The 16,195-nt window shown below is 38.2% G+C and overlaps 1 protein-coding gene across 3 annotated transcripts; it reads left to right on the forward strand.

Moving 5' to 3' along the window:
• Nucleotides 1-425: 425 nt before the first annotated feature.
• On the forward strand, nucleotides 426-15,634 carry cpsf6 (cleavage and polyadenylation specific factor 6). 3 transcript variants are annotated; one of them, XM_085376424.1, is made up of 11 exons: nucleotides 426-512; nucleotides 2,032-2,241; nucleotides 2,329-2,432; nucleotides 2,694-2,839; nucleotides 3,118-3,294; nucleotides 4,304-4,411; nucleotides 5,325-5,823; nucleotides 5,981-6,096; nucleotides 6,332-6,485; nucleotides 6,603-6,800; nucleotides 12,817-15,634. In XM_085376424.1, the coding sequence occupies exons 1-10, from the start codon at nucleotides 453-455 to the stop codon at nucleotides 6,787-6,789; spliced, it is 1,761 nt and encodes a 586-aa protein (XP_085232550.1). In that variant the 5' UTR covers nucleotides 426-452; the 3' UTR covers nucleotides 6,790-6,800; nucleotides 12,817-15,634. The 3 variants fall into 3 exon arrangements, with proteins under 3 accessions (XP_085232550.1, XP_085232549.1, XP_085232551.1); XM_085376423.1 differs by having other exon boundaries at nucleotides 6,603-15,634; XM_085376425.1 differs by lacking the exon at nucleotides 4,304-4,411 and having other exon boundaries at nucleotides 6,603-15,634.
• Nucleotides 15,635-16,195: the final 561 nt, after the last annotated feature.

A 16,195-nucleotide genomic window follows, 5' to 3' on the forward strand; every position in this document is an offset into this window, starting at 1 on the left:
TTGATGTCTTTTAACTTTCCCTGATGTCCAAAGCATTGTAACAAAAAGCAGTTTATTGTAATAGAAAGTCTTCCCTTCATATAAATTGGGTAAAAGCCAGACTTGGGAATATCCTCAAAAGCAAGTAAATTGTGGGACGTCGTCTCAAGGCTAAAAAAAAAGGGGGGCCATATAATTAAAATTGATGTCACACATGCTATAAATCATAAGTAAAGCAAGAGGATGTATAAACATGTAAACTGTTTGATAAGTTTTGCTTTTTTAACACGGTGGGCTTTTGTTTCACAGTCAGTGGTGACTGCAACAGATTTTCCCGTGGTCTACACGGGTGATGTTGTAATGAATGAAATTAACCTGCGGGGGCGCTCGTTGCCTGTCTTCTTTTCATTGTTTGTGGCGTACCGTCGTTGTAGTCTGCACCGCAGGCGGTGAGAGCTGGTAGTCAGAGGAAAATGGCGGACGGTGTGGATCATATCGACATCTACGCCGACGTCGAGGAGGAGTTCAGCCAGGTAATAAATACATATTTTCCTACCTCGCTTATAGGTGTTATTTTTTTTAATATCTGTATAATCTGCTATATTTATTATAACCTACAAAGTGGCGAGCTTTTGTGGCTAAAGAGGCTCTCTGACATACAAGGCCTTTTCAACATGCTGCAAGCCTGCAGCCTCTGCTATCGGCGTGCTTTGCAGACTTTTGTTTGTTCGTGGGGTTGTCGACATTTAACACGACTTTTCATGTATTTAGTAATTAATATGCACGCTGCAGTTGTTTCGTGATGTGCGTTGTTATTTATTCAAGTAAATGCTAAAAGCAGCCGTCTTCACGGCGTAGCTTGGGTTCAGGCCTTGGCATGGTCGTTAGTGGCGGGCTAGCAAGACAAACAAACGCACTTTCGTTAGCGAGCTGACATTGACTAATTCACAGCTATCACGCTGTCGTGTCTAGTAAGTCTTTACTTTTTTCAGTTGATAAAGAGAAGTTTTAAGCTAAACCGAACGCCTTTAGGCTCTAAGGTTGTATAAACATTTTCCAACCGACAATGGTCAGGCCAATAGCTGACGATAGCCTCAGCCTATCGTCGATAAACTCGTGCAGTCGCCCAACCTTAGTAGGCTCTGAATAGTGTAATAAACACGGCATGTTGTTAGCATGGAGTAGGTCAATGTTGGGGCTATTCAGAAGATATTTTTCTCCACACGCCCCTTTTCTGTGACGGTGGTTATAATTTCAGCTTAGCCAATGTGAAGATAGTGTTGTGTCTCGAACTGCTAAACAGCTTTCAAAACATACTTGAGTTTGACCCATAATGCAAACACTCAGTTTGCATTCATGCTTGGGGAAAGTCACGACGCATAAATTTATCCAGGTGATCAAATTTGAACTTAAGTAAGCCAGTGTATTAGAATAAAATGATTTAACGGATATATTTAAGTCACGACTTTGGCAGATTGGTTAAGTAAACCCCCAATCTTTTAATTTGTCCCAATTGAAGCAATTGGTTTTGCACAGGGTGCATAAATAAACCACTTCAAATTAATTTGATACGGATATAAGTTCTACGAAGCTTGCGACTATCTGCTGATCACAAGTTTATGCTGTTATTATTATTATCATACTACAATATCTGGATATGCTGTGAACCTTAACCCTAAATTGACTTTTCCTGGTCAGCATAAAGCAGTTGCATGATGCTAGTGTTATTGAACTTGAATTGATTCAATAGTGAATTACATCTTTTTAATGAGTGCTGGTATGTTTTTCTGACAACTGCCTATTGCAAAAACAATTAAATCAAACTCAATTCAGTGGGAATTTTGCACACCTGTTACAAGGAAACCTTTTTGTACAATGTGATGGTGAAAACCAATGTAGGTTTGCTATTCTGGTGTTGGTGAGGAAACCGATTCAGAATCAGATCAGACATAGAAGCTGATAAATTATATCCTTGGTGTTAATAACATCAAATCATTATCAAGCTCTAGATATTAAGTGCTTCACTGATCTTTTCTTGCATTCTTAATACAGGAAGCTGACTACCCAGTTCATGAGCAGATCGACCTGTATGATGACGTAATATCCCCATCAGCCAATAATGGTGATGCTCCAGAAGACCGGGATTACTTGGATTCACTGCCAGCCCCAGGTGGCACAGAGGGAGGGAAAAGCGCCCTGCCCAACGTGGTGTACACCTACACTGGAAAAAGAATCGCCCTGTACATAGGAAACCTCACATGGGTGAGTGTCAGATTGTCTAAAAATTGGACTTACAAATTTAATTGTGATCCATACATGATGCCATTTTGCTTGGGGTTGTTTTTGCAGTGGACAACTGATGAGGACTTGACAGAAGCTATCCGGGTGATAGGCATCACAGATGTGCTGGAGATAAAGTTCTTTGAAAACCGAGCCAATGGCCAGTCAAAAGGGTGAGGTCTTTAGTATTTTATTTCTATGATGCAGTTGGACTAAGTCAAAGAGTATGTTAAATATTTCGTGTTAGGAGTACAGGGTGGGATCACACTGAGTCAGTTTTATGATTGTATTACCACAAGGCTGTTGTTTCTAAAGACATATGTTCTTGAGTGCCAGTGACCTTGTTTAGATATTACTATCAGCTCAGAATTTCACAGTGCATTGATGTTTATGCGATCAATTGTCTGACTGTATGCCCTCTGCGTGTTTTCCAGGTTTGCTCTGGTGTGTGTTGGTTCAGAGGCATCCTCCAGAAAGTTAATGGAGCTGCTGTCAAAGAGGGAGCTCCATGGTCAGAATCCCATTGTCACACCATGCAACAAGCAGTCCCTCAGCCAGTTTGAAATGCAATCACGCAAAAGTAAGTAGGGCAAGTGTGCACATGGTTTATTTATCCGAAGAGATCAGTGCTGGTTAAAAGAAGTTATGTAAAAAATTTGCACATGTTGGAATGTGAGTTGTTCTAAATATAAATATATTTGACTACACAGTACATCACATATGTTACATGACCTGTGTTTAATCTTAGCATATGTATGAACTCATACATGTAATTTATCCTTGTTTTTGTCTCTTAGCCAGGTGCACATATTGATTAATGATTACATATGAAATGAGTTTGTATTTGTCTTTTCACAGGTACCCAGACAGGTCAGATGTCTGGGGAAGGAAAGGCTGGTCCTCCTGGTTCTGGACCCCGTGGCGGTTTTCCCATGGGCAGCCGAGGGAGAGGCAGGTTCCCCGGACCACCTGGCCCTGGAGGAGACCGCTTCCCTGGTCCCGTAGGGCCTGGGGGTCCTCCACCACACCTTCCTGGTTAGTTTAGCAAGATGTGTTGGTAGTATGGGACAACACTCAGTTACTTGAGAAATGAATATTGATATTCAAAAATTCATCATCAAAAATAAATTAGGGGCAGAAACGTTCCAAATCAATGGATTGTGTTGTCTTGAATGCTGAGTGGGCTTATTACCAAAATAAGTTTGTTTAACCACATTTCATAGGGATATATAGTTGAACTTGAGGTGGATATATTAGTTTTTGAGACTTGGCAGTCAAAACGAGTTCATGAGTGGATGTGTTGTGGATATAAGCAAATCCATAAAGACACACAGCTCACAAAAAGTGCAACCTGTCATGTATGGATCCACCACAGCTGGCAGAGGTTGTGTTAAATCACATATTGAACTTTGTAGGTCAGTTTATTTCTGTTCAGTATTGTCGACTGTGTGATGATTTGAAAAAAAATAAATACATATAATGTTACAGCACAACAGATTTAAAGTCACAAGTGTTTTAAAAACTTGGAAGTTCTGCTTTCTGTCTGGCAGTGCTGCTCAGGTAGCACAGTCCAGGCATTGCTGTTACTCACACCTGCATGGGATCATGGCTCATCTGATCTAGTATGTTTTTTTTACTATTGCGGGATCTCTCATCTCTCCCTTGGCAGGGCTTTCTTTGCATGTTTCCTTCTTTGTCTGGTTTGAATTTTTGTCTCACTTAACCTCAAGTTGAACAGTTGATCCTTCTCATGGTGTGGTTTCCTGCTTGTGAAAATTTCCAACACCATTCCTTTACTTAGAGGTTTTCTCAAAGCTTGACTTGGTACGCTGCCAAACTTACCTCTTTACAAATCTTGGCTTGGCTGCTTGTCAGAAGCAGTAAGAGAATGGAGTAGCAGGCTGTTCTCCATTCCCCCTTTTCATATCTCTTCTTTCGCTTAGTGGCTGGTGCCCCGTCCCGCTGGGCTGCGACAGGCCTTCGGTTAGCAGGTAGAGGTTTCTGAAGGGAGGAGTTGTGATTGGTTTGCTTTTTTCCCCATTAGGCTCGGGCATGAGACCAGATCTGGTTAGGCACCAAGATGGCCCTCTGATGGATATGAGTTTCAATCCCTTCCAGCCGGGGGGCAGGAACGGGAGCTGGCGTAGCAGAGGTGAAATACCTCGATTAATCTAATTGATTTATTAGATGGCCTTATAATCCTAGCTTTGGCTTTTTATTGACAAATTAAACTGTCACATTTACTGCCCCGAGGCAGCTGATCTTCATTGCTTACTCTGAATCGACAGTTTACATTATTTGCCCCACATGTGGCAGCATTTTAAATTTTAAAACATTTTTACCAAAAGAAATAAACGTGTGCTTTTGTTTTTTTGAGCTTAAGTACATTTTAGGTAAATTAGTTGTTTCAGGTGACATAATGGCCCAGTGTCAAGAAAAAACGTATTTTTAAACTTTTGGAAAAATTCTTTTCGCAGGTTTGTAATTGATGTAAAGCAGTCAAACTCCTTAGTTCCACATTGCAGTTTATACACTGTATATACTCTCTTTAGGGCTTCTGGAAACTTATAGCAGTGCATCTTCTGAGTCAAGTGTTAATGAGAAGGGTCCAGTCCAATACAAGGCCTTGTTTAATTAAAACGGCAACGCCTGCTTGAAACTATAGCTTCTCATCTGTTCACTTTCCTTTTGATTTATTTTTCAGTGTCATTTGTGACCTTTTTTCGTCAATTGTTGTCCTGTGCAGCAATGGCTTTCTTTCATCTTTGTGTCACTGTCCCTGCTTTAAATTGCCATTTGGTACCTAAAGGTATCACTGTACAAAAGATACATAGAAAAATACAGGCTGCCACTAGACTTCAAAAATGAGTCCACAAATCGACTGTGCCAGTATACATTTTATGTTTTCAATCTGCCAGTTACTTGTTCTTGTAGAAAGAGGTGGAGAGCTCAGTCTGTGTCATTCTAGACAATAATTTTGGTTTACTGGAGCTTACTTCTTTCATGTTCTTTTTTTTTTTTTTTTTTTTGTTCTTGTCTTTTTTGTTAATTTGCTCTTTTTCTAGGTGGCATGCAGGGTCCTCCACGCCCCCCACCCGGTCCACCAGGTCCCCCAGGACCTCCAGGACCTCCACCTCCAGGCCAGGGTCTTCCACCTCCCATGGCTGGGCCTCCAAATCGTGGTGATAGGCCTCCTCCACCTGTTCTCTTCCCTGGGCAGTTTGGCCAGCCACCACTGGGACCCCTGCCTCCAGGTCCACCTCCTCCAGGCTATGGTCCTCCACCTGGTCCCCCACCTCCTCAGCAGGGCCCACCCCCTCCAGGACCCTTTCCACCCCGTCCTCCTGGACCTATTGGCCCGCCTATGGCATTGGCTCCACCACCACATCTGCCAGGTCCCCCGCCAGGTGGCCCACCACCAGCGCCGCACGTGAACCCTGCCTTCTTTCCTCCCCCTGGCAACAACAGCATGCCACCCAATGATAGCCGAGGTCCACCGGGACCAAATGACCCATACGGCCGCCCGCCACCATATGAAAGAGGAGATTATGGGCCTGGAGGCCGGTAAGAACAATTACTGAGAAGAACAACAAATTAAACCACTATATATACACATTCAATATGAGGTTTTTGTTTGTGCTCGGGTAGCCTAGAACTTGGATACTGTGAATTAAAAATAAATTAATGCTTGATCCTTTTTTTTTTCCTGTTATTTTTTTAGGGACATGGACACATCACGAACCCCTCTAAGTGAGGCAGAGTTTGAGGAGATCATGAACAGGAACAGAGCCATATCCTCCAGTGCCATATCTAGAGCAGTTTCTGATGCCAGTGCAGGTAAGGCAAATGGTGATATATTTCCAATACATTTAAATAAGTGCGTTTACATGTTGTCAGTAAGGGAAAACTTAAATTTCTTCAAAGAAGTAAAAGAGCACTGCAATAGACCAGTGTACCCGGCTGCTTGCCCTATGACACTTGAGATAGGCTCCAGCCCGCCTGCGACCCTGATGAGGATGAGTGGAAGAGGATGGATGGATGAAAAGTTTACTCCACTGTTTTCTCTTTTTAGGTGATTATGGCAGTGCTATAGAGACTTTGGTGACAGCCATCAGTCTGATTAAGCAGTCCAAAGTGTCCGCAGACGACCGCTGCAAGGTCCTCATCAGTTCTCTGCAGGACTGTCTCCACGGCATTGAGTCAAAGAGCTATGGCTCTGCGTCAAGGTAAGCCTGTTAAATATTACACTGAAACAGGTAGTTACATACTAAAAGAAAATGTAGGTGTTTGAACTTTATTAAAAACTTCACAACTGTAACTTGATGTTCGTTTGTCTCTGCAAGGCGAGAACGTTCCAGGGAACGTGACCACAGTCGCTCAAGAGAAAAGAGTCGACGACACAAATCTCGTAGCCGCGACAGGCATGAGGACTATTACAGAGAACGCAGTCGGGAGAGAGATCGTCATCGTGAGAGGGATCGGGACCGTGACCGGGAAAGAGAGAGGGAGAGGGAATACCGGCACCGTTAGCCGGAAAGGAGGTGGGTACCAGTTTTATTTTTTTGTGTATTTTTCAGCATCTTTGTCTTAAACCTTGTGGCAAACTAATTTAGGCTCAGACGGCATGACAGAAACAGAAAGTGGCACAGTTGAGATTTAAAGTCTTCTCTGTTTGCACACCTCCTCTCATTGGATTCACTGGCTCTAGATAAATCCCAAAACCAAATCCTACTTACACCCAAATAATGGTTAAACATCTGATAATGGATGTTATCATCAAAATATTAAATTACTGCATGAGGAGAGTAAGAGGTAGGCAACGAAAAGGCTTTCAAAACTCAGTCCTCTGTCTTCAGGTAGGTATAAGGTAAGTCAACTTAAACCATATTTCTTCAGTGGTAATCACAATTTCTATTGTATCACAAAATGTGCAAAATACACACTTGATGTATTCACTTTGGCACAGTGTGGAGTCTGTAAGTGTTGTATCTACGCTGTAGTCCCTTTGAAATGAGAAAATATAAGTCACTGGATTTCTGGATGTATTTTGTACTCTTTGGTCTGCAGGCTTCAGAGGCTGGTAAATTACAAAGTTCATTTGTTGCTTTGGATATTACAACAAATACATTTTAGAATAAAAGTTGTATGCACCTGTGCATGGCAAGAAAATAGCATACGTTACCTGTTGAGATGATTTTTGCAGTTACTCTTTTTATAAAATTTAAAGAGTTTTTGCATCAATAAAGTAGAAATTATCAGAATTTTGGCTTTTACCAGGAACTGTGGCAAGTGGACCAAATGTGCCTGATTTTTATTATATCAACACTCAGAACTGCCATATTAATTATATGTGAATTCCCAAAGTTTGGTTTATCAGTGGGCTTGTACTGGTCGCTTCAATCCTGATTGGCAAGATTTGGGTGTCACAATACTGTACAGTCATTTTTACAGTATTTCGTACAAATTAAGATTTTATATGGTCTGTTAAGATTGAATTGATTACTGTTTTTACACCTTGTCAGTAGTAGACCAATCTACATTTTGTAAATGTTTCATTCATAGTGTTGTACATATTCCAGTTTTAGTGTGTTATTTGAAATCTATCATTGTCCTGTGATATTTCAGAGAAGTTAAACATTTATCAGTGTCAACATCTTATGACTTTTGCCCCCTCCCACCCCTTAAAAAAAAAACTAATGTCATTGTGCCATATCTGCATGACAATAATATCACCTGACATTTCACCTGTGTCAAGTTGAATGTTTTTATTGCATAGTGTTTGCTCACTTTTGTATAATTGCACCTTAACTTAAGATGTTGAGGTGAAGTGGAGGAGGGAAAAATGCCTGTCCCCTTGACATAATAATCTGTCAAAATATATGTTACTGAATATCCAAATGCTGGTGTGGTTTTTACACGCAGTGTCACATCTAATCATTTTATGAGGCAAAGGTCAGCCTGTATTCAACAGTGGCTGAAATCAAATTGTTTGCAGAGTCTGTGTAATGAGAATTGGTTAATATTTCAGATCTGTGCATAATAACTTGCATTATCATACTATTATGTTGACACACAATTTAAAAAAAAAAAAAAAAAAAGTGATTTAAAGTTAAAAGCTAGCACAAGCTTAAGAAAATCAGTGTTTTTAGATCCTAAGCTCTTTGAGTCTGTGGAGCTCCCCCAGAAGGTTACACTGGAGTTTTTGTTTTTATTTTATTTTATTTTTTGTAGGCCATTGTGGCGTTCACTCATAGTAATATAATTTCTGCATATGGACTGAAGTGGAGATCTTGCTGTACTATTAAAATGCTTTAATGCTAGTTGTTAAAATACCACAAGTGTTCAGAAATAGAGTATATTCAATACAAGTTACATATATTCTCCATGTGCATTCAATGTTAGACCTATCATAAACGACTCCTTGTATGTCACAACTGTAACCGTAACTAACGCACAGCTGTGGTCACAGCCACTATCACGCTGACAGTTTGTCTTCCAACAACTTTAGTCAAAAATCACAGCTACAGTTTAAGAGCTCCTCTAGTTTCTGTAGTAACTGAATACCTGTGCCTGAACAGTCACAACTGAAAGTCAACTTACTCGTGTAGTGGTCAAAATGAGTATAATGCAATTTCATAATAGAGTTTAGCTTTTTTTTTTTTTTTTTTTTTTACATGGATCAGAGAAAACATTACTGCAAGAGAACACAAACCTAGTCCAGAAAAATATTCTCAGTGTTAACCCTTAGAGGGCTCTGCATGATTCAGGAAAAGAAAGTCACAATTTTATGGGAGAACTTGTACTGTTGCATAACATTCATGACAGTGAGTTAGGCTTCAGCATTCAGTTTAATCGGTCCAATTTAGCAAAGAGATCATGCAGGCATGTGAGATTTTTGTCTATTTTTAGCATTATATCCAAGCTAATTCAATTTTAACTGGTGCTGTGGTTGTAGATGCATTTATCTGAACATTCTAATTGTCAGCTTGCACCTAATGTTGTTGGATACAAAAATCATTAATAGTGTATTGCTCTCAAATGATTTGAGTCAACTATTTTAGGCTGCCTTTCTGCCCTGTGCTGGTTTTTGTCTGGGATTTTCAGAGTCAGGGTTTCACAAGTCGTTATGTAATCTCTTTGTGAAGATGCTTTCTTCCATTGCTTCAGTTGCACGTTGAATAACCCGCTAACTTGTGAAAAGTTTTGGGGCTTCTTTGGATATAGTGTTTCAGCCATTTTGGGTTTTTTGGCTGTCTTTTACTGCCAAAGCTTTGAGATATCTACAGTGTTGCATGTAAAGCAGACTTGAGTAGGTTACGTGGACCCTACAGCATCTCTGTACAGTTGCCCCCATTCCCAAATAATATCTGTCCTGATTTTAAATGTGCTTTATCCACTAAAGATATCTTCATGTATTTGCACTCAAACAGCATGAACTATGCTCCACCCACTGGAAAGATATTTATATATTCACATTGTTCCCTGTTTGTGTGCCTATTTCTCTTATACTGGAAAATAATAACTGGGGTGGTTTAACTTATGGAGTTGCTGCATTTTGAAAGTAGCCAAAAGAATGTAACTTAAACTCTAAAGGCAATTTGTCATGTAAATACTGGAGAGTTATGTTGATTTTAGCTGTCAGTTCTAGCTTGTTGAGTTGATCTGGTCTCTGTTCCACAAAATTGTTCTTTACATGCTCACGTTTTTCCTGCAAAACCTTGTGTCCACCAAGAACCTCACAACAAAAGATTACATTTTGTCAAATACATAAGTTTTTTTTTTGTAAATTAACTTTCATTTTAAGTCCAAATTTAAAAAAAAAAAAAAAAATCTAACTAATAAATGTGAAAGTTGCTGCTGTCTCCTTTAATAGCCATCTTGTTGTCATTGTTGGAGATCCTCTGTGGGCACAAGGCCTAATAGCCTATTGCAATGTGTCAAGCACCAAAATGCATTTGAAGAATATTTATAAATTGTTGTTTGCAGTAAAAATGACTAAAGATCAAAATTAAGCGAGCAAAAATGTTGATGGTGAGATATGTCCCAATTTTTCCATTGCACCATGCCTTTGCATTTCTACTGATATTTGTGAGCTTGTTAAAGAGGAAAATAATTGAGATTGAGTGCCAAGTACATTGCTCCTCTTCTTGTAGTGTGGCCGTTTGTTGTTTCGAGATGTGCTTAACACTGTTTATCTGTTCATGTTTCCATGCAAGAACGCACAGTGTTTGTACCAGGCTTAAGTTACTTTTATGCTTTCTCTTCAGCCTGTTTGTAGGTGTATGTGTGCTGGGGGGTGCAGCCCTAATGTCCAAGCTATTTACACATGTCAAACCAGAGTCAAACGGTTTAGGTTATAGCTAATCAAACAGCCTTCATGTCCATAACATGGTTGAAATGTAATTCATGTCCTTAATTTTGGCCTTTGGCCAGAATATAGAAAAAGAAAATGTTTGACTTTATAGCTGAGCTAAGGCAAATGGACATGGTTTTAATTCTTAATATTTAGCCCCACAGTTATTACAGTATATAACACATGAACTGTTAGTTGGTGAAAAAGATGTGTACCTTTTTCATACTCAATGAGCTGTCTGTGAGTAGTTTTCTGAAATATCATACACACATAAGTAATAACAGTGAAAGATTAGACGGCAGTCTATAAGCTAGGCAGTGGTAAGTATTGGCCCAATCTTATTTGCCGAGCCTTTTGTAGCACATAGCCAAGTTAGTGGACTGAGACTATTTCATGGACTGCTTGACCCTGGTTTGGCTCTGTCCCGTTTCATTTCCATTCTGTATTAACTGACACACCTACTACACATTTTAAAGTTTTATATGAAATATAATGAACCCGATATAAATGATTTATTGGGCTGATAATTTAAATGTTTCACCCTTGAGAAAAGTTCAGTTATGTCAAGTGTGATTATGGGAGGAGTACTGAGATGTGCGATGTGGCTGTAAGCTCAACTGCTTTTGTCTGCAGGCATATACTGTGTAAAGAAAACCTTTCAGATTATGAAACCTATCAAATTTCATTATGCATTTGAATCATTAAACAATGTAAAAAAATCACCTGTACTTACTTGAATTTTGGTGTAGATACCAGTTCTATCTGGCTTCATTTCAGCGTGTGAAGCAGTGATTTTAATGTTGAAACAACAAGTTTGAAATGACTTTCTTTATCACAATTTTTGTCATTTCATCTTAAAATTGTACAAATTTCTGGTAAGGTGCTTTAAATTGTGTAGAACTGTAATCCCACTGCTGCTGTCCTTTACAATTATGGTTAGAGGTAGCTTTTTCTGACTCCTGTACTTTGCATGCTCAACTTTGTCTATGCAAAGCATTACAAGCACAAAATATTCCATCTTCCTGACTTTGACCATGTTTGCGACACCGTAAGAATCACACTGTCATATTTTTTTCTGTTTTATTAAAACTCTTGGTATGCTTGGGCAGGAAAGGTTTCACTAGATGTGCCGTATGTGCTTTTTCCTTCATAGCTGTTTTTTTGATTGATTACTGTTTTGGTCCTTTGTCTTTTCACTTAAATATACAGCTTAAACAAATTGCAACCATGGTTTTCTCTGGTATTTGCCACAGTGAGCAAAGTTTTCAGTGTACTCCGTTATGTAACCTGCTGGTCATAATGACAAATACTGAAATGTTTGGAGGTGATTGAAAGGTAAATCCCTATTGCTATAGTTAAAGACTTGTCAAAGGAAAAAAAACTTTTAGCTCAGGTCTTCCAATAAAACTCCCTGTAAGTTTTAAAGGTTATTTATTTCTGTTTTCTGCACTTTATAGTCCTCTGAGAGCCAAATTAATTGAAACGCTATAAGTAAGACTTAATATTCTGAAAGTATTACCTAATGTTGATGCAGGTACACCATTTAATAATATTGTAAACAAGACGAAATGGTCATACAGAATTTGGCCATTTAGACACTATAACCATTGTCCATCCCTGAATTTGTAATTCTGTAATGGAACAAACAAAATTGCCCCAGGTATTTAAGTGCATTTACATATGGTTATCAATATTTTTATGTCTAAAAGAGTTAAGTGCCACATGCAAACATCTGTACATGTATATACGTGTATATGCATGTACATACTTTGAAATCCATGTTTCTGTAGTTGCAGCGCAGACTTGACGAAAGATTGAAATACTTTTCTTTGTGTGTGTGTGTACATACTCATAGAGTTCAATTTAAGTTCTTGAATGTTAGCTGTTGAACTGTGCATGATATGTTTCTGTGTCTTTGCTAGGGTTGGGGACAATACACAGCCAACAGAGTGTTAAGAGTAGCAGTTAAATACCATAGTGCCATTTATGCCGCGTGTAAGAGGCTTCTCTGTCTGCACTGCCTTTGCTAAGATAAAATGACTTGAACAAACTCCAACCTCGTGGCTCAGAGTGACGGTGAATTGAACCCAGCCCTGGTGTAAATTTTGTGTATGTAGTGTAGAGGTTTAATGATGAGTGGGGAAAATGTTCACTGTTGGGCTGGCTCCAAACCAAACTCCACCCTTCGTTTTGACACCTTTCAGCTTACGAGGATCAAGGATGGATGGAAGGAAAAGGAGGAACTCTTTCCCTGCCCTCCGTGCATGACCGGACAGGAACACAACTACCATCACTTCCTCCACCCCCTCCATTTCTCCTCTCCTATCCTTCTCTACCCATCCTTCTCTCTATCTGTTGTCTGCCTGGTTTAAGAGCAGCGGATGGAAGACCCTGACCTGTGTAAGGCTATGTTATCCAAACTTCTATACTCATGGTAACTAAAGATGACAAAAGAATCTTTCCAAACAGCTTTTATTTTTATGATGTTTTATTTGACATGAAAAGTAAGCGTGATGCTTTTTTGCGACTTATAAATAAATAAATAAATGGCCTGCACGATCCCCAAATAGAAGACACAAACATTACACCCTTTTGTTTTTTTTGTTGTTTTTTTCTTGTTCTTTGGCTCGCTGTATTGTGTGTGTATATACAGTTTAGAGATTAGTTTTTATAAGGTATGTGCTTGATGTTTTCTCTCCTACCCTCACTCTCTCGTTCTCATTTATTCTTTTCATGGCTAGTACGTTTGTAAATGTCTCTGCTTTTTGATTAAAATTAGATGGTGTTGTAATAAAAAATGTTTACTGAGGTACACTCTGCATTCAGTGAATTCCTCTACGTTTCGTTCATTTATATTAAATGTGTATACTGACTTAGATTTTTTATTATTATTTTATTTTATTTTTTTTTTTTTTTACATTGGTAAATGGCAAGGATGTAGTCACTTTGGTTTGTTTTTATCTTATGTTGCATTACATAGTCAACATGCTAAACCAAAAAAGAGAAGACCCTGCTGTTTGGAATGGTTTTTGATGGTGGGTTATTTTGTAATTCCGCTAAATAATTATCACTGAAACACCGCATGAACAAATTGTCTTTCACTTCTGTCATATAATGATTTAAAATCAGATTTTAATTCAAGCAGCCTTCATAGTTGAAGCTTGAGTGAAAGTGTTTATTCCTTAATTGGGAAGTATGAACCAGTTTGTTACATGCCTTTCACTTTAGATGTTACATGTTTTATGTATTTGAATTTTGAAGGCTTTTCCATGATAGATCTAAATAACTAAACCATGAACAAAATGCGTTTTAATTTGTCGGTACAGTGTAAAACATTCTGCCACCTGTCATTTTTATTGTTTTGCATGTTTGTCAAAATGGACGGACAGCAATTTGTTGAAGCTTTTAGGGTTTTTTTGTTTGTTTGTTTTTTTCATGCAAGGTTGGGAAAATAGCAATGACTGGTTTAGCTTTTACTCAGTTATTTTTATTATAACTTACAATTATTTTTAAAAAAAAACAAGTGTAAATTACATTGCCACAGCTTTCCCAGCACACATGATATAACACGATTATACCACCAGTTTTTAAAATGTGAGTTAATGGAAATCAGGAAATTACAGGTATGTTGAGGTTTGATGCTGCAGTGTGTCATCGGGTGTCTTAAATGCAAATCAGTATGAATACAGCGCAATAACATGGTGCTTTTGTATGGTTTTTAACGAGAACAAAGTTGCATGCAGACAACACAACACATTTTTGTGAAATTATCGCCATTGGTGAAATTTTTAATTTGCTCCCAAAAAAAATCTGAAACTTGTGTTGACACCTTGTCTTTCTGGGGGTTATTCTTTTAATAATGTCATTTCAATTTCACTCCGTAACAATTTAGAAAATGCCTTATTTTCAAACGTAACCAGTGAATGTAAAACTTTTGGATTCAGAGTCACAGCAGGAATTTGAATGACAGGCTGTGCAGGAAACTGTACCAGCATCTTTTGAAACCATTGTCTTGCTCTTGAAGTGTATTCTTTTTCAGTATACTTCAGAAAGTGACTTATTGGGGAATGTAAGTGCCTTTGCTCCGTATCCTTGCAAATTCACTGAAAGTGTGATGTAATGTAAACAAAATGTAAATTGGATTTTGATATTAAAAAAAAGAAAAAAATGGGACCTTTTTGAATATAATGATGCTATTTCTGAACAGTTAGTTTTAAAATGTTGAAAGTTTTAAGGCCCTATATCATGTTTTTTTAATGATATTGGCTTAATTTGATGTTAGTTAGTTGCTCTTTTTCCTCATTTTATTTCCTGCTGAGCTGTTTGGGGAAAATACTATACATGTGCCTTGTTTTCTTTCTTTTTTTTTATTCGTTTTTATTTAAATTATTAAATTATTTCTTTAGTTGTGCATTGAATTTGGTAACTCTAATGGAGTTCTGCCCTGGTCAAGCTAAGCAGAAGTGTAGCCCTCCAGAATAAGAGCATTTGTACAGGAATTTGGTTTCATTTTCTTTGTGTTAGCTTTTGTTCCGCAGCACGAAAAGGTAAGTGATTTTTAGGTCTACAAACACAACCAGTGAAGAAACAAGAAGTCTGATCGACTGCGGGAGTCTTTAAACTGCACAAGCAGTTGGAAAGTATATACATATGTATTTATGAGTTTTCAGTATTTGTATGACTAAGATGTTTTCACTAACTGCTAGTTAGTTACTAACTGCTGCTGGTTTCTAGATACTTTATTTTAAAATCACACTTGTCTAGTAAAGGGGCCTTTGCATGATGACTTGGAAACATGTTTCTGCTACAAATTGAGGTTATAGTTTTTTAAGATGAGTAAAATAGTTTTTGACTTTACAAAAAATGAAATGAGCTTCCATATTAAATGGTCTCACTTGGGCAAAGTACTTGCTGAATTTGTATCACCACTGTAACTTTGGGATTTTAAGTTAAGGTTCAGGTGTATTTCTACCGCCAATAATGGTTACATGTAGTGGTACATTGCAGGTAAATAGATTATCATTTGCTCTCAAAGAATAAAGTATACAAATTAAGTTTGTTTTGTGGTTCTGTTTTATTTGTGCATAATGCGTTTCGTTTTATTAGAAACAAGTGTGGGAAAGGAAATTTTGTTTTGGAGCAGTTGCTTAAAAATCACGTATGATGTCCAAAAGTATTTTCTTAACTTTAGGCCAAAACACTTGTTTTGCCATTGGAGATTGCCTGGACCTCGCACCTTAAGTGTTAGACCTGAAGGCTTACTTTTGAACAGAATTTTAAGTCCATCCTAATATAATGGTAAAGGGTTGTTAAAGTATAAAACAGTGTCGGACAGAAGTGCAGAACATCAGGTGTGAGGAGGTTTAAAACTTAACTATTGTGTAAAAAGAGTCGACATCCTGTCCGATTGTGAATGTTCTGCTGGATAAAACGAATACTTAAAATAGCATTGCGTAAGTGATTCGTTTTTCCTCACTAGAAACATTGACAGATAAATACATTTTTAGACCTTAAAAGTGACGAAAATATCCAGTATAATGAGCAAATGAAAACAGGATTGCCGAAAGTAATTGCTGTTTTCTG

The sequence above is a fragment of the Diplotaxodon limnothrissa genome, linkage group LG17 (genome assembly GCF_057381915.1).
Source record: "Diplotaxodon limnothrissa isolate DT_005_m linkage group LG17, D_limnothrissa_male_GT1.1, whole genome shotgun sequence".
Classification (NCBI taxonomy): Eukaryota; Metazoa; Chordata; class Actinopteri; order Cichliformes; family Cichlidae; genus Diplotaxodon; species Diplotaxodon limnothrissa.